Source organism: Polypterus senegalus, chromosome 4 (genome assembly GCF_016835505.1).
Source record: "Polypterus senegalus isolate Bchr_013 chromosome 4, ASM1683550v1, whole genome shotgun sequence".
NCBI lineage: Eukaryota > Metazoa > Chordata > Cladistia > Polypteriformes > Polypteridae > Polypterus > Polypterus senegalus.
The window spans coordinates 29,031,561-29,056,102 of NC_053157.1; the positions used below are offsets into that span (position 1 = coordinate 29,031,561).

General features: G+C 38.3%; 1 protein-coding gene across 2 annotated transcripts in view; it reads right to left on the reverse strand.

The window, feature by feature from the left end:
* Nucleotides 1–24,542, reverse strand: part of myo5b (myosin VB) — a 537,981-nt gene that overhangs the window by 68,001 nt on the left and 445,438 nt on the right. For both annotated transcript variants that reach the window (XM_039750391.1, XM_039750392.1), the window contains exons 23-28: nt 22,509–22,602; nt 20,935–21,080; nt 16,319–16,438; nt 12,618–12,752; nt 7,519–7,584; nt 2,719–2,958 (exon numbers count right to left, since the gene is read on the reverse strand). In XM_039750391.1, the coding sequence (XP_039606325.1) occupies nt 2,719–2,958; nt 7,519–7,584; nt 12,618–12,752; nt 16,319–16,438; nt 20,935–21,080; nt 22,509–22,602 (801 nt within the window). The remainder of the gene's footprint in view (nt 1–2,718; nt 2,959–7,518; nt 7,585–12,617; nt 12,753–16,318; nt 16,439–20,934; nt 21,081–22,508; nt 22,603–24,542) is intronic.

The following is a 24,542-nucleotide window of genomic DNA, read 5'->3' on the forward strand; positions in this document are numbered from 1 at the left end:
ATTCACTTAGCAGACACTTTTATCTAAAGCTGCTCACAAAAGATGTGAACATAACTGAGTAAACATCAGTTTGGGTGACTGCTTACTATACAAGGGTACAACATTGGTCATCACAAGTCAAAAGCTTAAACAGAATGAAAAACTAGTTAATCTTTCCTTAGTTACAAGAACCTAACAAAGTCATTATCAATTAGATGGATATTCACAGAACAAGACAGTCTAGCCTTCAAACTCTTCTTAAATACAGGGATAGAACCAGTAGTGTGGATGGAAGTGGCAGCTCATTAAACCAGCTAGGAGAAACTCATGAAAAATCTGAAATGAGATTTAATGCCATACAGATGTGGCATCAGCAGACACTGTTCATCAACAGACTTGAGTCTGTGAGAAGGGGCATGGAACCTTATTGATGCTAACCCATTAACTACTCTGTAGACAAGCATTAAGGGATAAAAGATATTGCTACAGGGGGGTGTAGTGACATGAAAAGAGAAGTGATACGTGCTAGTCTGGGCAGATTGAACACAAGGCGTGCTGCTGCATTTTGAATCATCAGAAGCGACTTGGTAGCACAGGAAGGTACCTGTGCCAATAGATGGTTACAGTAGTTCAGACATGATAGGACCAAAGCCTGGATCAGGAGATGTCCTGCATACTCGTATACAGTCTAATCTTGAGGATGTTATATAGAATGAAACTGCAAGGACCAGAGACAGCTGCAACATGCTCAGTAAACTGCATGTTGCTCAGTTCTCCTATCCTACACCTGCAATTGCCAAATCAAAGATTATTGCATACTAATTACTGGTGAGAAAAAAAATAAAGTATATTGAGTAATGAGTTTATATCATACTCAGATTATTCCTTAAGTATTTAGCACATTTTGGTATGAAGTCTTTTTTCATAGAGTTGGATCAGTTGAGGTTTTGATAGTGGCTTGGCCCATTCATAGTTAATGGTAGTAGGTATTTAAGCTTCAACTTGCCTCTTCTTTAAGAATACTTACTGTATTTTCAATCAAAATCTATTATCCTGTATATATGGTGTGACGTATGGCTGACTGTTCACCCCGGCCAATACCGCCAGGTGGAGCCCTCCCTGCAGTATGGAGGTGCCCCGAAGACCAGCAGGGCATTATGGACATTGGGTTCTTTACTCACAGCCCTTCTGGATACCGTGGGGGCCGCTAGGAGACGCTGCAGGGAGGGACAGTGTTTATTTTCCCTACGCCCCAGAAGTATGTCCGAGTCACAAGGACAAGGGGAATGACGTGCTTCCGGGATGAAGAAAAGGACTTTTTATCTGACCTGGAAGTGATAGGAGATCACATGGACTGGGGATTAGAACACATCTGGGTCAGGGAATATAAAAGGATTATGGGAGCTCCCAGGGGCGAGCTGAGTTGGGAGGCAGGGTGGCTAAGCGTCTGGGAGTTTGGAGGATTGTTATTGTGTATTTGGTTATTGAGAATTGTGTAGAGGAGCGTGCTTTGTGCACTTTATTATTATAATAAATCTTATTATTGGACTTTTACCTGGTGCCTGACAAGTGGTCTGAGGGTTCAAGGGAGCGAGAAAGCCCTATTCTGTCACAATGGCTAAATCCTCCTTTGCATTAATCAAAGAAAATCGAAGCAAAGACCACCATGAGCAGGCTAAAAGGTAGTAGTACTGTAAGTAAATGGCAATGTGGCAAGGTAAATGTCAAGATTGGCCACATTAATTACTGTATATTTTCTCACTACTGCCACCAATCCCACAACTGGAATGGTAAGTATAGGATTATGAACATACTTTTATTTTGACAGCTGAAGAGTAATTACAAATAAGATTTTCATCAAAAGCTACAAAGTATCAAACCACAAGACTGTGTTATAATGGTACAAAGACTCACTGAGTTATGTCACAAGAAGATAAAAATGGTCAAAAGAAACATTTTGAGGAATGATTGTGTGCAAATGTGGTTATATACAGTGCTATGTGTGCTACCCATCTAAGATGGGTTGAAATCTAAGCAATCAATGTGGACCTGAGATGTTAACATTTGTAGTACACCGTACAATGCAAATGTTATATGTTATTTGGTGCGGGATTCATAAAAGCTGTGTTAATGTTTGTGATGTACCAACTACTGAAATTACAAATGCAATGTAGTTTATTACTAAGAATGTTTATGATGCATCATCTATTTGGAATAATAGAGACATAGCAATGAGGGAGGTGATAGATAGATAGATAGATAGATAGATAGATAGATAGATAGATAGATAGATAGATAGATAGATAGATAGATAGATAGATAGATAGGGCAGAGATGCATCGGGCGGAGTGGTGGCCATCAGGCGGAGTGGTGCCTCTGAGGCTAAGGATCTGCACTGGTATCCCGAATTCCCGTCACTGCCAAAAGAGATCCAACTCTGCTGGGCCCTTGAGTAAGGCCCTTAACCTTAAATTGCTCCAGGGGCGCTGTACAATGGCTGACCCTGCGCTCTAACCCCTTGATATTTGTCCCCAGAGATATACTTATACTTATATACATACTTAGATAAATACATTTACACATTACTGTATGTTTATGTATAGTGTACTGTATAAATCTGCATATATACATAGTGGGTAGTCAAACCACTACTCTGCATAATGAGGATCACTAACTGTGTGAAGCTTATATGATCAGTGAATACAAAACCAGAAGAGAAAGTAACAGTTTAGTTCTTACTATGTGTATATTGGGCTCCTTCTGCTGAACGCTGCTGAGGATCTGAGTCCTTAGTATGAGCACCTCTTCCTTACGCACTTCCAGTTCCTCATTGGCCGTCTTGAGCTGATTTAGAAGGAGATTGTAGCTTTCCTGAAGTTCGTTTGAAGAGTTGTTCTGAGTAGCTCTCTCAGCAATGGCCTTTCTGAGCTCATTTAGGTCATTTTTCAGTTTCTTGTTTTCAGACTCCAGCTCTTGCCTCTGTGAAAAACGAAAAGAGGAAGAGTTGCATTGAATGTTAACAATAATGTTATTATCTCAAAAGATCTCTGGTCTCAAAATTAATTTGAATAAAAGTGTACTCTTCCAGTAAATTCTCAAACATATAATAATAGATTGGACACCCTACCTTCTATCATTGCAGATCAGTTTAAATACCCCGGGGTAAATATCACAAGTAAACACAAAGCTCTTTATCAACAAAATTGTGCCGTCTGTATGGAAAAAATTAAGCAAGACTTGCAAAGATGGTCAACCCTTCATCTCACTCTAGCTGGAAGAATTAACATTGTTAAGAAGAATATTCTTCCTAAGCTTCTTTTTTTATTTCAAAACACTCCAATACACATCAATAAATCATTTTTTAAGCAATTAGATTCAACAATAACCTCATTTATTTGGAACTAAAAACATCCACGTATCCAAAGAGCTACCCTACAAAGACCTAAGGCAAAAGGTGGCATGGCTCTACCCAACTTTCAGTTTTATTACTGGGCAGCAAGCATACAAGTTATAAAAACCTGGACACAAATAGATGAACATACACAGGCCTGGTCAGCAATAGAAGTAAAATCCTGCAGTACTTCTTTATATTCCCTGCTTTGTGCCCCAATAAATGCAAGTTATCGGCAATATACTAATAACCCAATTGTGCTTCACTCACTCAGAATATGGAATCAATGTTGAAAGAATTTTAAGATGGAGAATCTTTTATCTGTGGCACCTCTGCATGAGAACCACCTCTTTCAACCATCACAAACATATGCAGTTTTTAATATCTGGAAAATATTTGGGATTAAATTGCTTAGATATCTTTATATATACAACATATTTGCATGCTCTAAACAATTACATTCCAAATTTAACTTTCCAGCCACACATTTCTTTCACTATCTTCAAATCAGGAACTTTGTTAAACAGAACCTTCCCGATTCTCCTCATCTTGCACCCTCCTCCATGCCGGAAAAAATATTATATTACATAAGGTCTTAGACACCATCTCTGTAATATATAGATAGATAGACGCTCATTAGACAAACAGACCATAAAAATACAAATATAAGCAAACCATAAAAAAAAAAACCTACTTCATCTGATTCAGAACAGATACTGCTGAGGGTACAAAAGATTTCTTGTATGCATTCTTCCGCGCCAATGGGGTTTTATACCTCCTACCTAATGGCAGCAATCTAAAGAACGCATAAAGAGGGTGAGAGACATCCTTCACAATCATGGTTGCCTTCCTCAACAGTGCACGGTTGTGCAGTTCAGAAAGGGGAGTTTGAGGTAATCCAATTATTTTGGAAGCCTGGTTAACTACACGACACAGTTTTGTTCTATGTTTAACAGTTAATAAGTTGTACCAAGATGAGTGATTAAAAGTGAGAACAGATTCAATAAGTGATCTATAAACCAGCGTTAAAACCTCCTTGCTAACATGAAAGGTTCTAAGTTGCCTTAGTAGATGGAGGCGCTGCTGTGCCTTCTTATATACAGCATCTACATGCTGCATGAAAGTCAGACAGGTGTCAATCTCTGTCCCGAGGTATTTAAAAGTCTGAACCTGCTCCACCAACTGACCCTGGATACTAAGTGGCTGGGAAAACGATGATGGAGCCCGTCCTTTGGGGCTACAACACAGTTCCTTAGTTTTAGAAACATTTAAAACTTATTAAAAATTATTTTACAGTACCTCCCTTTTAAAGATCCAAGAGGACACTGGGAAAAATATCTCTTAATCAATATATCAGAAAAGGAGTGGAAAATTGCATCCATCCATCCATTGTCTAACCCGCTGAATCCGAACACAGAATCACGGGAGTCTGCTGGAGCCAATCCCAGCCAACACAGGGCATAAGGCAGGAACCAATCCTGGGCAGGGTGCCAACCCATGGCAGGACACACACAAACACACCCACATACCAAGCACACACTAGGGCCATTGCAGAGAATTCACTCGAGCTCCATATGTGTAAAGCATACAATTATTCAACTCAAAATTCTATATCGAGCACATCTGTCTCACTTAAAACTGTCCAAAATCTTTCCAGGTCAAGATCCAACCTGCGAACGCTGCAATCAAGTCCCAGCTTCATTGGGTCAAATGTTTTGGGGCTGCACCAAATTAACATTATTTTGGACCAAAATTTTTAAGTGCCTTTCAGACAGCCTTGGTGTCACAATCCCTCCTAACCCATTAACAGCTGTGTTTGGTGGGCTCACAGAGGGGCTTAAAGTGGAGAAGGACAAACAAACTGTGATTGCACTCACTACACGTTTGGCACGCAGACTTATTTTGTTAAATTGGAAGAATCCTAACTCTCCTCTTTTAAGTCAGTGGAAAACCGATGTTTTATACTATTTGAAATTGGAAAAAATCAAATATTCAGTCAGAGGATCTGTACAGAATTTTTTCAAAACCTGGCAGGATCTAATCAGTAATATTTTAGAATAAGCGCTTAAGGCAGCAATTATCTCCGCATTTCTTTTTCTTCTCCATTCATCTCTATTGCCCTATTAAACTCATCAATTTAGGTTTGCTTACAAGCCTTAAGTTTTACCCCATTGGCCATGCTCTGTCTCTCAGGGGTGGGGGGCGACTTGTTTTTCAATCTTATTTTTTTTGTAAAAATTGATCTATTTGTATGGAATGATTACAATAAAAAAATAATAATAATGGAATTAGTCCCGATGAGAAATTTTTTTTTTTCCTTGGTCACATGTTCTGGGCCTGCTCCAAAGTAACATTATTCTGGACAAAAATTTTTAATTACCTCTCAGACAGTCTTGGACTCAAAATCCCTCCTAACCCATTAACAGCTGTGTTTGGGGTTCTTCCAGAGGGTCTTAAAGTGGAGAAAGACAAACAAACTGTGATTGCATTCACTACACTCTTGCACGCAGACTTATTCTGATAAACTGGAAGAACCCAAACTCTCCTCTTTTAAGTCAGTGGGAAACTGATGTGTTATATTATTTAAAATTGGAAAAAATCAAATACTCAGTTAGAGGATCTGTGCAGACTTTTTTCAAAACATGGCAGGATCTAATCAGTAATATTTTGAAATGATTTTATAAAGCACAGAGAATTTGTTGATTTAGGTATTTTTACAAGCCTTAAATTTTACACCGTTTGGCTTGCTCTCTCTCTCAAGGGTGGGGATCGATCTGTTCTTAGCATAATTCTTTTTTTTTGTAAAAACTTGATTGCTATGTATTGATTGTAATAAAATTAATAAATAAAAAAAAAAAAAAAGAATACTAAGACACAAACATTAAAGCTAAATGACACTGTGAATATAAATTGCCAAAGTAACATTCTAAAGGAGAGCCTAAACCAGTCAAATATATTTATTTCAAATAAATGATACAATGGCACCTATGTCTTGTATGTTCTTTACTGATAATATGTAAAACCTTTTTTGAGTATTTGCATTCTTTGATTTTCTAAGGGTATTCCAACTCCCTCTGCCAGTAGCTGGTCACTGTGAAGTGACCCAGGGTGAACATTTCTGAAGCTGTGTGGATGTGGCTGTCCTACCATAGACTCACAATCCAACTTGGGCTGCTTTGGTGCCAGGATAGGCTCCCAGATCACATAATCTTGTTAGAGCACCATTGATAAAATTGATAAATTATGTATTCTTCTTCTACTTCATCTTTTCCCACCTCTGTGAGGGATATAATTGCAAATATAGCTGATACCTTTATCTGGTAAAAAAAGTTGTTATTATAGATTACATAATAAGTCCAAGACAGGACCCGAACCAGTAATGTTAATGTTTAAAGTCCAGTGCTTTAACCATTAGAAATCTAAATGTCATACATTCTTTTTAAACTACTCAAATTCAGCACTTTTTTTAAAATGCATCAAAGTGATTCCTGGGAGCTCATGGAATAACAGAAGATGTAATATAATGCAATAAATGCATAACCTTTATGCTTCACCAAGCATAACCAAATCATAAACAAGTCAGCATACCTCACATTCCACCAACTTGCTCCATACATTGACAGTTGACTTAAATAGAGTTGTTATGGTTATATTAACAAAAATAAACTCTGCTGCCAAAAGAACAAACAGATGGCACACAGTCTTTCTCTTAGCTGCTTTGTGGAATCCAGAACAGTCAAGTGTTTTTTCTTTTTTTTTTGCTGACCTTCATCACTATCAGGTCTTGTCTCTTTAATCTAAATGTTTGTTTCAGTGATCTTGACAACTCTACCAGCCACTCACAAAAATGTGCAATGTACTTGGTGACAAAAGGTGATTTTGGTCATTTGAGATTGAAAACAAGTGGGATAAACAGGAAAAAAGAACATCTGCTTAAATGGGCCTCAAGTTTTATTTAAGACCCTTTTATGAATGAAACCCTCCATCTTCCAAAACTGCTTATTCAGAGCAGGGTTGCAGAGAAGCAGGAACATATTCCAGAAAGCATTAGGTACAATGTAATGACACTTTAGGAGTAATCCCTTAGGCTACCAATGTAAATAGAAACAAATGTTACAAATAAGACAAAATTCATAACTAATGATTACCTTTAGACAATTGTAGGCAGAATCTGCATCACGGTCTGGATCAGGGGAGTTTTTGTATTCATTCCCCTGTGGAATCAAAGAAAGGAAGAAACAAACAAAAATTAACTAAAGTTCAAAGCAGACCCGGCGCCAATACAAAGCCCAGGTAGGCCTATGGCAGCCTACTCTTCTCACTGTTGCTTGCAGTACCTCTTGTCGTCTAATAGTAAAAGTGCATGACGAAAATGAATGGATAACATATATATATATTCCGGAAACGTGCTCGCAATCCAAAACACTCGTATATCAAAGCGAATTTCCCCATAAGAAATAATGGAAATTCAGATGATTCGTTCCACAACCCAAAACTATTCATATAAAAAGGATTAATACAAAATATAAAGTAAAATACATAATACAAATTAACCTGCAATTTACCTTTAAAAAGAATCATGGCTGGTGTGAGTTTCTAAACTCATGTGGAATTCCACTCAACGGGACGACACGCTGAAGAGTGTCCCAAAGCAATCGCAGTCTCCCAGCGCTGTAGCAGTTTGCCGTATAAGCGCATCCAAAAAGATCAAGGAACATTATAAAGATCCCGCTGCAATAAATAACAGCGCTGTTGCTGTGTCAAACTGAATAAACTGGTGTTTATTCAGCAGGTGTTAAAGTACTGAGACTCAGTTTCGTGTTTTGGGGAGCAAGATGAGGACTCGCACTTCACAGCGCACACACACAGTCACAATGCTGTAGTAAACAGAGAGGCGCTGGGCGAGCGAGATAAGAAGAGAGAGAGAAAAAGTCGCGATGAGGGAGCAAGCGAGCAAGATAAGGAGAGAGAGAGAAAAAGACCCACTGGGCTAGCGAGCGAGATAAGGAGAGAGAGAAAAAGACGCAAGGAGCGAGCAAGATAAGGAGAGAGAGAAAAAGAACCACCATCAGCTCAGTTGTGATCACATGACACTCAGCAGACAAAGTGTATCCATACTACTCGTATTGCAAGACATCGCTCGTTTATCAAGTCAAAATTTATTAAAAATTTTTGCTCGTCTTGCAAAACACTCGTAAACCAAGTTACTCGTGAACTGAGGTTCCACTGTATATATATATATATATATATATATATATATATATATATATATATATATATATATATATATATATATACTAACAAAATACCAGCTTACATGGAGAGTAGTGTGTTAAAAAGCAATGAAAAGAAAAGGAAACATTTTGAAAATAACGTAACCTGATTGTCAATGTAATTGTTTTGTCACTGTTGTGAGTGATGAGTGTTGTTGTCATATATATATATATATATTTACACACACACACATAAACATATATATATATATACATATCTATACATATACACATATATACATATATATATATATCTACATATATACACACACATACATACATACACACACACATATATAAACATATATATACATATACATACATATCTACATATATACACACACAGCTATTTCAGTATCAGTGCAACGCTGTTTGTTAAAACAGTTGACTCCCGCTCTTACGTGCAATAACAAATCAAATCATGCAGTTGTCTTTGCTCATATGTCATTTTAGAGCTGGACGCCTGGCATCTTTTTGGCCACAAGTTCGTTTCTGTTTGCTGTGAGGTTCTGTGTTGTGGAGATTCTCAGGATGGATTGCAGGTGCTCATCAGTGAGGCGACTCCTGTGTGCTGTTTTGTTAGTCTTTATCACTGAGAAGAGCTTCTCACACAGATATGTGCTACCAAACATGCACAAGGTTCGAGCCGCATGTAGACGGACTTTTTTTGTTCTTCAAAGTCACCAAAGCGCCGTGCAAACTCAGTGCGCAATAACTATAGCCGCAATAACTTGCAGCATCATAAGGTAGACTTGATTAATGCGGTAAGTGTTGGCAAGGCAGCTGAAGCGCTGCATTATGGGATCTGTAGTTTATTGTGTTACCAGCGCTTCATATACCGGGCCATTAATAACAATAATACAGTATATAAAATGATCTCGCGGGCGGATATAATTACGCCGGGCGGATGTGGCCTTGGCCCTTGAGTTTGACACATATGGACTAAATAGAACTTGAAAAGATATATTTTTCAAATGTGATCGCGCAATTCAGATAGAGTTGGCGCACTACAGCCTGCATGCCTCAATGAGTCATCCTCCCCTCGCTCTTACTTTTTTACCGTTCATCTAATGAATACACTGAGTATGGCTTTACCAAAACAATCATTGATGGCGAATAAAGTATCCATTATTCGAGTATGTAGAGCGGGATATATATATATACATATATATATACCAGCGTATCAGCGAGAAGTAGTGTGTTAAAAAGGTAGAAAAGAAAAGGGAACATTTTAAAAATAACGTAACATGACTGTCAATATACAGTATTTGTTTTGTGAGTGTTACTGAGTGTTGCTGTCATCAAGGATTTGATTATCATTATTTCTTTCAATCAGGTTCGTATTTGTAGGATGTGTTGTGTTCAAGTTACATTCCGTGTTTGTCAATCGTTGTAAAGATGACAGGTTTCATTCATCGATTCGTTTCTTACTGCATCAATAAACAGCTCGTCTTCTTCTTTATCTGAGACCTGACACACTGCATGCACGGGTTTTTTTTACACTGTCTTCCTTTAGCGGGACATTGACTTTTTCCACCGTGTGCTTTGTTTCCGCAGTAGCTGCATTTATGAATATGCTTATCAGGCGCTTCATATTTTTGCTGCCTTTTCAATTGTGTAATTCGGTTTTGTTCAGCGCTCTTTGGAACTGTTGCCTTTTATCTGTGCACTCGTCAGTTCCGTGAGCCACTCGGTGTACTTGCATGGAAGGTTCCCAGCTGTGCTGGTGCCATCTCGTGCTATGTCCATAGCTTTATTTAATGTTACCTTAGTCCTGGCACTTAAAACTTTCTCTCGCAGTTTAGCTGAGTTTGTGTCAAACACTACCCTGACCATCTCATCTTCCTCTCCATAAGCACAGTCCTTCACCCGTGAATATTTACCCGTGGCAGTTTGCTATTGGATTGCCGCTGACGGACGGCCTTATATGGGCAGGCACTAAATTACAAACGCCAGCGGCAGCCTGTCTATGAACTTAATTTAAAGTGTAGGTTTACATCGTGCTTTGTTTCCGAAGTAGCAGAACTCATGAATATGGTTGTATATGTCACTCGCTCGCTTCTTATTGTTTAGCTGCCTTCTCAATTATATAAGGCATGTTTTCTTGAGCGCTTTTTTGAGGTCTTCCTGGTTTTCTATGTACTGCGTGATTACGTGGAAGGCGTGATGATGTCACATGAAACTCCGCCCCCACGGCGTTGAAGCTCATCTCCATTACAGTAAATGGAGAAAAACTGCTTCCAGTTATGACCATTACGTGTAGAATTTCGATATAAAACCTGCTCAACTTTTGTAAGGAAGCTGTAAGGAATGAACCTGCCAAATTTCAGCCTTCCACCCACACGGGAAGTTGGAGAATTAGTGATGAGTCAGTGAGTGAGTGAGGGCTTTGCCTTTTATTAGTATAGATATATATTCAGAGTGAGTTAAAATTATGTTAACATTTGAATGGCAGAAACAGTTTATTCACAAAACATACTTCATATGTGCAAGATGATTTACAGGAATGTCTCAACCTGTTCACCATTGTCAAAAAACAACGAGTACCATTTAAAGGCCGGACAAACATATCACAAGGAATAGCTGATACCACAGTCCGTATTCTGTCCAACAGGTCATTGATATCACCAACCTTCCTGCTATACACGTGCTCCTTCACTATACCCCATAACCAGAAATCACAAGGTGTCAAATCAAGGGAGTGTGGAGGCCATGGCAATGGCCCGCCACGACCTATTCATCAACCTGGAAAGGTGCAGTCGAGATAAAAATAATCCATTAGTGTTAACACAAGTTTGACTCACCCTGTATATATACACCAGAAGGAAGCCCCCCTGGGTTTCTATAGCACTGCGGATTCCTACAGAGCTCCATGGAAGGTGGAGTTGGGTACAGCCCTGTTGGGTTCTGTGGGTGCTGTCAGGGGGTACTGCAGGGGTTACAGCGCCCTACTTCATTGGGCTTGTCCTTCACCCATATTTCTAGACCAAATTAATGAGTCACAGGAAGTGCTTCCGGGTAAGGGATAAAAGGAGCTAATTGCAGTTACTCCCAGAGCCAGAGTCTGGATGGAAAAGATAAAACTTGCTGGAGGTAGAGTGGAAGCAGAGAAGGACAGAGAGAGAAAGACAAAGACAAGGACAAGAAGACAAAGTACTGTGTGCCATTTTATTTTTGTGTTGTCCTGTGACTGTGCTGTGGGAAACAATTTGGGAAGTGTTTCCCACTGAATAATGCCTGTGTTGTGCTTGTGGAACTTGTTTCTGTGTTGGGTTTGGGGAGCTGCTGTGTACCCTGCAGGCCACCAGTACATACATACATATACACATATACTGTATATATATAAATCTTTGCATGACTGCTAATTAAACTACTACAAAATACAGGATAAGTAAGAAAAATATTAGGTACAAATTGGCAATGAAGGTATGATTTTATTTAATAAACAAGCTCACAGAAACTAAAAACCTGATCAATCCATTTTTTTGGGTCCTTCTTACTATAATTCAGTTTTACAGTCATAAGGAGCTGCAGGATATATCCCAGCAGCATCAGATGCAAAGCAAGCACCAAACCTAAACAGGGATGTGGGAGGACAACTGGATTATGTTGAGAAGAAAGAATAAACTGGGGATTTGTACTCAGGACTCTAAAGCTGTAAAGCAGCAGCACTAAGCACTGTTTCACAATGCAGCTCACAATAAAAAAAAAAAATCAAGAAAACAAATAAATAAACTAATTTAGATCAGAACTTCTGTCTGATTAATAAAAAATACATAAAAAGTCCTACTACAATGAATTTTTTTAATCCAGTGAGATCTCTTAGAGCCAAAACATTTTCCTGCTCTTCAGGTTTAATGTTGTGGTTTTAACTTTCATTCCAATTTCACTGCAAACTCGTCAGACATGTTTCCCATGAGCAAGCCAAAGAAACGCTACTACTGTAAATGAGGTAAATGGATCAAATTGCCCACCTTTTTCTTGGCCTGCTCTTCCATCTTTTCCAGGTCTGTCTGTAGCCGTCGCCGTTCCTGCTCCAGTTCTCGAACACGCTTCTGCAGCTTCAAGAACAAAGTCATATCCATTGCTGCTTTCTCCAGTCCAAGTTCCTGGGAGATAAAAATTGCAAAAGAGATTTTGATGAGGAGGAGTAAAGGAACACGGCAACTTACATCCAAGACAAAACTCTTAATATGAAACCTTTGCCTTGCAGAAAGGATGTTTTTTTTTAAAGAATGGCAGGAGATATGTTTCTTATGGACATTATCAAACAGGAATATCCTCCAAGTGTGACAAATCTCTTTCAGATCCAGCAGGTTTTTCAACACTTACTCTGCTGGACTATTTCTTTTAATAACAGAGTACATGATCTTCTCCTCCACCCTCTCTTTTGAAACACCCAGAGCTAATCTTGCTAAACTCAATGCAATCAAGCCTGAAATGAAGTTACCATGAGAGTGGCACAGAATAAATGCATCTCCTAATAGGTTTAACTCCACATTTTAAATGTGTATTTATTTTAAATCAATGTGATGGATTAGCATTCCGTCCAGGGTTTTGTTCCTGAATTGCACCCAGTGCTACCATGATGTGAACCTGTATAGCACTACAGTGTTCAGTCAAGGATGGATGGTTTGATGGATGGACTTTTTGGCCTCCATCATCAACTGTCATTCAGCATCAGCATACAAGGCCACAAATAACGGGTTATCACATTAAATCTTGTAATGCATTGATTATACTCGACATAAGATGTAAGATGTCACTGAAGACAACTTTTATAACAAGGATGCCAGAGTGCTTATTTCTGCAGCAACACATGCAAGTGATTTCCAATAAATCTGTGCCCTAATCCATATGATGTTAAGTCTGTAGGCTCCAGCCACCTCTGAATCTGTACTGAATCAAAATTATTCAGAAATAATTGGATATACGAAGTAGCAAGGGGGTAACAAGACTAGAGCTGCTGCCTCACAAGTGTGTTCTGCTTTCTAGATAACTGCCCTTGTGGAGTTTGTATTTTCTAACCATATCCCTGAGTATTTAACTTTCCTCATGCAATTTACATTAAATGATAATCCTAACCTGACCCAATGCCGATGCATGTATCTGTGTGTTGAAGACTCGTTTCTGGCTTGTATCGAACAAGCAGAAAATGAGCGGAGGAGAGGTGGCAGTGAATAAATGGATGGATGTTTAACTTTTGCCTTCTAAAATATATTCTCACTGAAGCCAGTTGCATAACATATCTGCCTGGACACAACCATGAGTGAATTGTGCTTAAAACTGGGTGGCAACAATTAGACAGCTCACTGAGTGTCACATTTCTAAACCAATCCAACGCTACATGAAGGTTGAGCTCAGAGTATGGATGGTGAATGTGAACACCATGACACCTTAAATAAAATTGAACATTACTGTCCAATTGGAAATGAAAACAAGATATGACAAAATAGCTGCAGTGTTTTAACACGCTGTATATCCACAATGCTTATCTTAACTCTGTTTGCTGTTGTTATGTCACTTAGTTATGGAATAGTTAAAATGACAGGAAGATATTGTAGCAGACATGTGGAGCCCAGTAACTGTGGTGGTCTGCGTGTCTGTCTTCACTGTCATTACACAATGCAAATGAAATGAATTAAGTTGGTTACCTTGTGCTACTGAGCTCCGGAATGGGTAACAGCAATTTTAGCTTTTTATTTTCTCTCAGCATCAATTTGTTCAGTTTCTTTTGCTCTCTTCCTCAGAACCCTGACGGCAGTTTAAAAAGCACGGACTGGAGAAATTGGGGGCAGGTCTTTTAGGAAGAAGCCCTGTGCGTGTAGCCTTTGCAGTGATGGATTTCACGGCTATTCACTACACACATTTTAACATGGTTGTTCCCAAGATGTGTATTATCATTTGAGAATCAGGTTTGACCCTTCAAGATAAGCTAGAGCCTGACTCAAGAGACCTTACCTCAAAGACAATTATAAAAAGCAAAAAAAGCAGCATTGTCAAGGATAACCAAAGAGTGAGATTAAAATATAGCATGTGGCGGACGGCTAGGGATCGTGCCCAGCCAGGACACCTGGAAGCACCGGGAGAGGGACAATACCTCCACAGGACCACGAGAGAACAGCCGCCCTGGTATACATGGGGGCCATGAGATCAGAGCTTGGAAGCTCATCCCTCTTGGAGCCCGTGGCCACCGCCAGGGGGCACCTGGACGATTATGGAGCCCAGAATGGCGGCAGTTCCACCATACCAGGAAGTGATGCTGGAAGAGATTCCAGGTACGCCCGGAGTGCTTCCGGGTGCAAGGGCAACACTTCCACCACACCAGGAAGTGCTGCCGGAAGATCATCAGAAAGCACTTGGAATACATCCGGGTGAAGTATAAAAGAGGCCGCCTCACTCCATTTGGAGAGTCGGAGTCTGGAGGCAGAGGACGGAGCTTGTGACAGGAGGAGTGGAGGCGGCAGAAGAAACAGAAGGAGAGGACTGAATTGATGGTGAATTGCGTACTGTATTGTGTGAGCATTGTGTTCGGAAGAATTAAACTGTGTGTGTTTTGGTTCTGTTCTGGTGTCTGTCTGTTTGTGCCCAGGTTCAAAGTCCACAAGCATTATAAACAGAAAATCAGTAATATGAACTCCATGAGACCCTGAATTGCATTACACCGATTTGATAATGAGTGGAATGATGGATAAAAATAATCAAAAAGGGAATGGCATTATAGGTAGACTTGAACAAATTTCAGACTTGTGAAGACATAGCAGATATGGAAAATATTCAAATCCTTTCAGTTTCTGCACAATTTATTGTGTTCATTTTAATTGGAGAAATTTGCTTTTTTTTGTACATTAATATACACTCAATAACTCATAATGAGAAGACATGCATTTCTCACATATATAAATAAGTTGTGCTTTACAAATAAAAATTCTATATTTTAAGTTGTTCCTTTCCATTGGTTCTTCGGAGACGTATTTTATGAAAGACAGAGTTACCTACTGTTTAATTTACTCAGATGTGTTTAAATATGCAAGTATTCTCAGCATTTTGCTCATAAAAATTTCTCATATATTTGTTCATTTATTTGTCTTGCACCTACACAGGGTCAGAGGCACAGATCCAATAATGATTTCGATTGAAAACATTGAAATGATGCTGTGCGTTTTTGCTATGTGCAGAAAGTTCATTACATCTTAAAAAACATTGAAAAATTAAATGGGGAGGAAATGAACTCATTCACGCAATAAATATGAAAAAGTTAGCATTTCTTCAGAAAACTGTGCTTTGTGAAGCAGGACCACATTGCATTGACATGACGCTAAAGAAAAAAACTTTATGAACTATTCAGCTGTGGCACAACAGTGCAATTAGAGAATGGATGAATTGTGCTAATTTTCTTCCGAACATACTTGTACAAATGTTAGAGGGGAGTTTTAATATTAATGAAGAAAATTAATTTTAAACCCTGTAAACCAACAAACACAACACTGCATGACAGCAATATATGAGTATTTGAATATCTGCAATTCTGTTAATTCAATAAGCTGGAAAAAATATGCAGAAATCATGCTGACAGCCTACATTTGAATAAATGTATCCATGTGGAAAGGTAACGCGAACCAGTTTGATTACAAAGTGCTGTTTTGCAAACACAGTGAATAAAATGGCTGCTTACCTCTACTTGCTGCATGCTGTCATCTGTGTCTCCAAGCTCTGAGGTTGAAATGGATGGGTAATTGGAGTCGGACTCCAGACTGCTCTGATTAGATGGATTTCTCCGATGTCCTGGGTGAAACTAAAACACAAAAAAAGAGCACTTTATATTGAAAATTTTTATTCAAACTGCCGAACAATAAAAATATTTGAAGTTGACTCTGAAAAGAATATCAGAACCTGCTTATTGGTAACGACTACCCAAGAATGACTTCCAAAGCTACAACACTGGCGGAATCACGACAGGAATGGACACCTCAGTATGAATTCTTCTGTTTCCTTGGCAATGGAATAACCTTCATTTTGAAAAACAGCAATAGACCAGCATACGTCGAGGCAACTGTTTTATTTTGGCAATTTTTGAACTCAGAATAGGAATGCTAGTATCTTATTGCCCAAAGAAAGATAATTAACTTGCTTTACCAAAGAGAACAACATGTTTCAGATGTGCTAGCATACTTACAAAGGTTTCTCTAATAACCAATTAGAATTTAAATTGGATTAATTAAGGACGAGCCAAGAGATGTTACCATTACGACTCTGTAGATGGAGATTTGTAGTCATGTTTTAATAATAAATTATAAATCACTCATCACAAACAAACTGTTATTGCATTCACTACACTATTGACATGCAGACTTATTTTGCTAAACTGGAAGAATCCTAACTCTCCTCTTTTAAGTCAGTGGGAAACCGATGTTTTATACTATTTGAAACTAGAAAAAATCTAATTCTCAGTTAGAGGATCGATACAGAATTTTTTCAAAACCTGGCAGGATCTAATCAATAATATTTTAGAATAAGCTCTTAAGACACCAAGGAACCAATTCTTTCTGCATTTCTTTTTCTTCTCCATTCATCTCTATTGCCCTTTTAAACTAATCAATTTAGGTATGTTTACAAGCTCTAAGTTTTACTCCATTGGCCATGCTCTCTTTCTGGGGTGGGGTTAATTTGTTTTTATCCTATTTTTTTTTTTGTAAAAATTGATCTACAGTATTTGTATCGAATGATTACAATAAAATTAATAAAATTATTTAAAAAAAATAAATCACTCATCTCAAGCAGTAATAGTCATTTACAACGCTAAAAAAAGTCTTGGCTATACTTTTAAATCAATTTAATACTAACTTGAAAGAGTATTCATTTCTCTCTTGAAAATATCTGGGTGATTCCAAATCTGTTAATACTAGTGTATAAACGTGTGTGTGTATAATTTCATCTAATTGTCCGAAACAATAAACACTCGTCTATAAAATTGTCGGGGTTATTGTAGTTATGGTTAGGAATTACTCAGGCTCTGACTGACACTGAAGTACTAGGCCATTAAAAACAATACGGTCTTCTGTCATGCAATATGAAAGCATTATCTTGCAGCAAGACCAGATGTACATTCAGCAAATGTCCTGGAGAGACAAAATCAACACTTTGTGACTGCAAATATTTTGCTTGAAGGCTACAGTGGACTGCTTTTTGTTGCAAGTTTTGCTCAGATGAGCTATGATGATCTGTAATCAAACTTGGGATTTCTACTCACAGACGTGTCCATAAAGAGCAGTGCTGTGTGTTTCCTCTTTTTGTTTTATCTTAGTGTATAATTCACATTATAATCTTAGGTTAGAAACATATCTCAGACACCAAGGGAATGATATAGGTAAACACTTCTTTGAAGACCCGCCTCTCCCCCTCATTCATTGGTGACAAGTCATGTTTTCAGTTCAAATGCACAATCCCATGTGAGGGGGCTTCCTGTTTGTGGACTATTTAAAAGTTTCTGGAGGTATTTATTTAACAATGTTTTAGCAATAACTTAGAACATTAGAACACTCTAGACGAGAACAGGCCATTCAGCCCAACAAAGCTCGTCAGTCCTGTCCACTTATTTCTTCCTAAAAAACATCAAGTCGAGTTTTGAAAGTCCCTAACGTCTTACTGTCTACCACATTACTTGGTCGCTTATTCCAAGTGTCTATTGTTGTTTGTGTAAAGGAAAACTTCCTAATGTTTGTGCGAAATTTACCCTTAACAAGTTTCCAACTGTGTCCCCGTGTCCTTGATGAACTAATTTTAAAGTAATAGTCTCGATCCACTGTACTAATTCCCTTCATAATTTTAAACACTTCAATCATGTCACCTCTTAATCTTCTTTTGCTTTAACTGTAAAGGCTCTGCTTTTTTAATCTTTCCTCATAATTCAACCCCTGTAGACCTGGTATCAGCCCAGTCACTTTTCTCTGGACCTGTTCTAGCGCTGCTATGTCCTTTTTGTAGCCTGGAGACCAAAACTGCACTCAGTACTCCAGATGAGGCCTCACCAGTGCATTATAAAGGTTGAGCATAACCTCCTTGGACTTGTACTCCACACATCAGGGCGCTATATAACCTGACATTCTGTTAGCCTTCTTAATGGCTTCTGAACACTGTCTGGCAGTTGACAGTGTTGAGTCCACACGACTCCTAAATCCTCCTCATAAGGTGTACTCTCGATTTTCTGACCGCCCATTGTGCACTCAAACCTAACATTTTTACTTCCTATATGTAATACTTTACATTTAATGACATTAAATTTCATCTGCCACAAATCTGCCCAAGCCTGTCTGCTATCCAAGTTCTTCTGTAATGATATAACGGGTTCCAAATTATCTGCTAATCCTCCTATCTTGGTATCATCTTCAAACTTAACCAGCTTGTTACTTATATTCCTATCTAATCCTATCTAAATGCAAATGTTTGCATTTTGCATGGTGTGAGCATACGACTAGATGACTTGACTTGTGGATTATGCAACATGAAATGCAAGATTTTTTTTATGGGAGTTTTTCATATTGCTTATTATTGCACAGCACTAGTCACCGACAGTCTCCCATTCTATAAGAATATTTGTTATCTCTTTTCTACAAGAAAACAAAAGATTACATTTTTTTCTCTAGTATCACTACGAACCACATGGGGTAAGTAAAGCATTAAAAAATACCACCTTTGGTTGGGATGTTTCTTTAGAGCATTAACTATAAATAGAAAATGGACAGTACCACCCTAAAGGGATATTCAAAACTGAGCTCATGGTTACTGTGAAGAATTTAGGTGGATAAGGCTAGTGAAGCTTTGTTGGGCTGAATGGTTTCTTCTTGTCACAATTGTCTGATATTCTAATGTTTTAAAGGAAATAGCCACAAAAAGCGTTGGGGAGTTTATAACAAAACAAAACTCTTGTCATGCAGCAATGTGCAGAAGAAATAACAAAGGCAAAAGATTTGGTTATACTGTAAAAACCACTACATATAAATTACGGATGTGTGAGATAGCGGGTCTGTGGCCCACACATTTTACATAATACCGTTGCTATTGTAATGTCATGCATCAGGACTTTTGCCTGTCAAACGGTAGCAACAAACCCAGCAACGGTATTCAGACCTGCACCGAAAATGGGAGCATCCACAAGAAAAACAAAACTGTGCCACACCAAGATGGGAAATATTTTTTAAGTACTGCAACATGATCTTAAACCTAACACATCTTAACTGAATTCTTCATACTTCAAAACCCTCATACTGAAAGAAAAAAATTATGAAAATACATTAAACTAACTGGGGTGGGCTGGCGCCCTGCCCAGGGTTTGCTTCCTAGCTTGCACCCTGTGTTGGCTGGGATTGGCTCCGGGAGACCCCTGTGGCCCTGTAGTTAGTATATAGCGGGTTGGATAATGGATGGATGGATTAAACCAATCTGTAAAAAATTAAAAAATATATTCCTATTCATAACAGTCAACAGAGAAGGCTGTGCAAGGTCCTAATCCATAAAAAAATAGCAGAGCAAATCATGAACCTGTGGTCTATAGTTATTAGCCCTTTAATGTGTGTATTTTTGTTTAATTTTGGATTTTTGCATGCCAAAAATCTAATTTTGGTGTTTGTTTAGCAACTTGTGTTTAATTTAAAAGGCACATTTTAATTTTCTTCACTATCTTGATTATCTTTGTTTACATGACACTGTTGGTATGGCTCATGTGATGGTGATAGTCATGATTGTGGCACTGTATGGCAGCAGTCACCTTCCGTGTTATCCCTCAGTGGATGTAAAACTATGTTTTTACTGTTCACTAACTTTATTTTCAAGAACACTTAGCAATAGTTTCTGATTTTCTGGTTTTGACCTCCTGATCCTGTTACTCATTCCAGTTTTGACTTTCTGATATTTTCATTTTCACTAGCCTTTGACTATGATTTCTCGCTTAGCTGAAGTAGAAACCTTGACAGATTTAAATATTGCAAGTAAGTAAGACAATGGGACAATATTTTTATGTTCAAAGCCATGCTGCTTGATTGATTGGAGACTCTTAACTTGATTAAGTTAGTTTGGGTGTGTGCACATTAAGTGTTCATATTCAGGTTTTGGTTTCTTCTTGTAACTATCACTAGTGGGTTAGACTCAGATGGAACTAATTCACTATTCTTCACCTTACAAAACATTTGCTTAAATGCAAAGTACAAATTAAATAAAACATGTAAAATCAAAAAACAATATCTGAGGGCAAGCCCTAGAAATCAGAAAGTGTTGTATAAAGGACTCCCAGGTTACCTTAACAAGAGACATTTCCTCATAAAGATTTTCATATCTTTGCTCTAGACGGGAATATTCCTTCAGCAGGTTTTGATAACGAGAGCGTTCCTCTTCTAAGTCAGCCTTCATTTGACTTTCTTTCATGGACCGGTTCATGACTTGGTCTAAGGAAAAACAACAGATGTATAGATATTAGTTTGAACATACAAAGACAGACAGAACTTATTTGTCCGTAAGGGGAAATTTGGCTCTTTAGAGAAGATAGATAGATAGATAGATAGATAGATAGATAGATAGATAGATAGATAGATAGATAGATAGATAGATAGATAGATAGATAGATAGATAGATAGATAGATAGATAAACTAACTATGGTCAGAACATGTATCAGAATACCTAAAAAAAAAGAAAATTAAAAAGAAAGACAAAACTTCTGACTTGAGAGTCCCAGTCAGGCATTATCCAGTCGTACTGCTGTTGGAGCCCTCTCCGCGTTTCTTGAAACACTTTTGTTTAATAACTCGTTGCCTGAAAGTCATCAGTGTTAGTGTGTCAAAGAGAGGATGTGCAGCATTGTTGTAAATAGTTATTATTCTAAATAAATAATAACCAACTAAATGGCTGGCTCTAAAGCACAGTGCTTATTTATTTTAACTGACATGGTCTTCATTCACTTTAACTGGTAATTCATACAATATACACAATTGATAACAACTTTATCTGTCAACCTTTCAAAAAGTGAATCTTCTACTAAATAGGCCAAGCTGCAAGATAAGGGAGGAATGATGCTTTAACCAATCAGAGTAAGAAATGTGAGATGGACAGCACATGGCCAGCATGTGATTTTTCTGGTTTAACAAATCAGTGAAGCATTATACTGTATGATACCAATAAAATGCATTCTTTTGTATTATAACTTACATATGCAAATCTGTTAAGTGAGCTGAGACTCTGTGCTTCTGTTCAGGGATCATCCCTTCTGCTATTCTGTTAGATGCAGGGATCTCCCTTTCATGAACAGAAATAGACAGATGACAAGCTTCCTCCTGCCTGGTTCTTTGGGGTGATTATTTACGTCAATTAAATTTCTACCACACTCTAGACCATTCCTGATGCCCATGTTCTACAAACTCAAATCACTCACTGTCTTAGTGATATTTAGAATTGGATGAATAATACTTACCTGGACTTAAAAAGCAATAAGACAAAAGTGAAACTTTTTTGGACACCCTGGAAAGAACAGAGTTAAAGTATGTCCAAAATAGTGCTTAAAAATTTTATCATCTATGCACTGATTATATGTAACAGAGAATATCCATTTTAAGATCTTGTGTAGGAATGTATGGCTGGTACTGTGGCTGTCTATTGTGAAAGCTTCTGGCTCCTGTGATCCTGAACTTGATCAGCCATTTTCTGTACCCATTTACTCTAACACAAAGCTGCACTAGGCCTGGAGCCGATCCTGGCAGTGTTAGGGACAAAGCAACAAAGCTTGGTTTAGTGCAAAACTAGCTTGCAAGGGCAGGAAAAAAATTAAGGCACGCTAACACTGCTAAAGAAAAGGAAGAGAAATTACGGCCACAGTTCTCACCTTCAGAGTCTTTGGACTGGCTGAGGATTCTCTGATTCATGTTCTCCTTTTCATGCTTCAGTAATGTATTCTCTTCTTCAAGATCTGCCACTCTCTGCATGATATAAAGCAAAAATCACATCACTCAGAATCAGCTTTATCATGGCTTTACAAAGCCAACAGTGCATGCATCACTGGGAAAGGCAAGAACACATCCAAATCCTTAGAGGATGCCTCTGCCTTTCCTCCTTCCCTGCCAGCGGACCTCAGCAGGAGTCTCTCCTGGGACTGGAAAGCAAGGCAGCAGCAGTAATGATGCTGTACTTCAACAGCGACTCCAAGGGTGAAAGCTGCTGCAGACAGCAATGTAATTCGTATTTCAAAGAAATTGCTCTTGCTTGTAACATAAAAATCAGCATACCGTGGATGTGCAGATGGCTTCAGTTTATGGGGTGGATTTGAAATTGGTTATGAAACTGAAAAGATGTTTACTAGAAAGACATTCTAAGAAATTCTCCTATAAAAAACACTTTCAGATTCCTTCTAAATGTCAGTGGTTACTCTGCTTCATTTATTTCATGCACACTGACACCCAAACATTTTTCAGGATATGTTTAACATATAATAGGCACTATTCTCATTTAGCTGTACATTACACCCTTTAAATCCTTAATTAATGGTAACTTGTTACTAACATTATTATAATTAAAACATACGTTTTGCTGAAATTCACAAGTATAGGTGTAAATGTTATAGTGAATTTATCTTTACCTGGATGTCAGAATGCCTCCATGAGTGGCCTGTGCAAGAAAATCATTGTAAATGAGGAATAGAACAGATCAATGCCAAGTAAAAACATTTAGGTGGGATACGCAATACCAGAAAAATTTTGTTTCATAAGATGCCATAGAAGAGTGTATGCTGACAAGGGTAATTCTTGTGACCACGCCAATGAGACTGCCACCATAACTACCATGGGGCACTTTACTCCAAAAGCATGCATAGTGTAACGTGTTTTGGATAGATTAGGACTGCATATTTTGATGAGATAAAACGTATTTCCTTCGGGACACTAGAGGGCAGGTGACTTAATAGCACTCTACCACTTAAAAGCAGGCCACCAGAGGTTGGTAAATAACATTGCAAAACTAAACAGCCCTGGGATGTTAGTCTGAGAAGGATAATAGGAGATAGAAAGTGTTATATTAAGCTGATGTCACATTACACGACTTCTAGTTGTTAGGTGTGTCAGACTTGCCGACTGCAGTGGCTGATCTCGTTGCCAGAACATGTCAATTTACAGAACTGAATATCACTGGGCATATCATATTTAGTGACTATGTGCCGAACTTCCATCATAGTCCTGCTGACCCCTTTTCATGACAGCCAATAACGTCCTGCCTGTTGGAACCAGTGCTGTCCATTTTTTTTTTATTTTGTCGTGACACGTAAAAAACATTAGACAGATGAGGACAGATGAGCTTATTTTTTCTTTGTGAGGTCCAGGATACCCAAATTCCTTAGTCCTCATTGTTGCATTACAGTGGTGTGAAAAACTATTTGCCCCCTTCCTGATTTCTTATTCTTTTGCATGTTTGTCACACAAAATGTTTCTGATCATCAAACACATTTAACCATTAGTCAAATATAACACAAGTAAACACAAAATGCAGTTTTTAAATGATGGTTTTATTATTTAGGGAGAAAAAATCCAAACCTACATGGCCCTGTGTGAAAAGTAATTGCCCCTTGTTAAAAATAACCTAACTGTGGCGTATCACACCTGAGTTCAATTTCCGTAGCCACCCCCAGGCCTGATTACTGCCACACCTGTTTCAATCAAGAAATCACTTCAATAGGAGCTGCCTGACACAGAGAAGTAGACCAAAAGCACCTCAAAAGCTAGACATCATGCCAAGATCCAAAGAAATTCAGGAACAAATGAGAACAGAAGTAATTGAGATCTATCAGTCTGGTAAAGGTTATAAAGCCATTTCTAAAGCTTTGGGACTCCAGCGAACCACAGTGAGAGTCATTATCCACAAATGGCAAAAA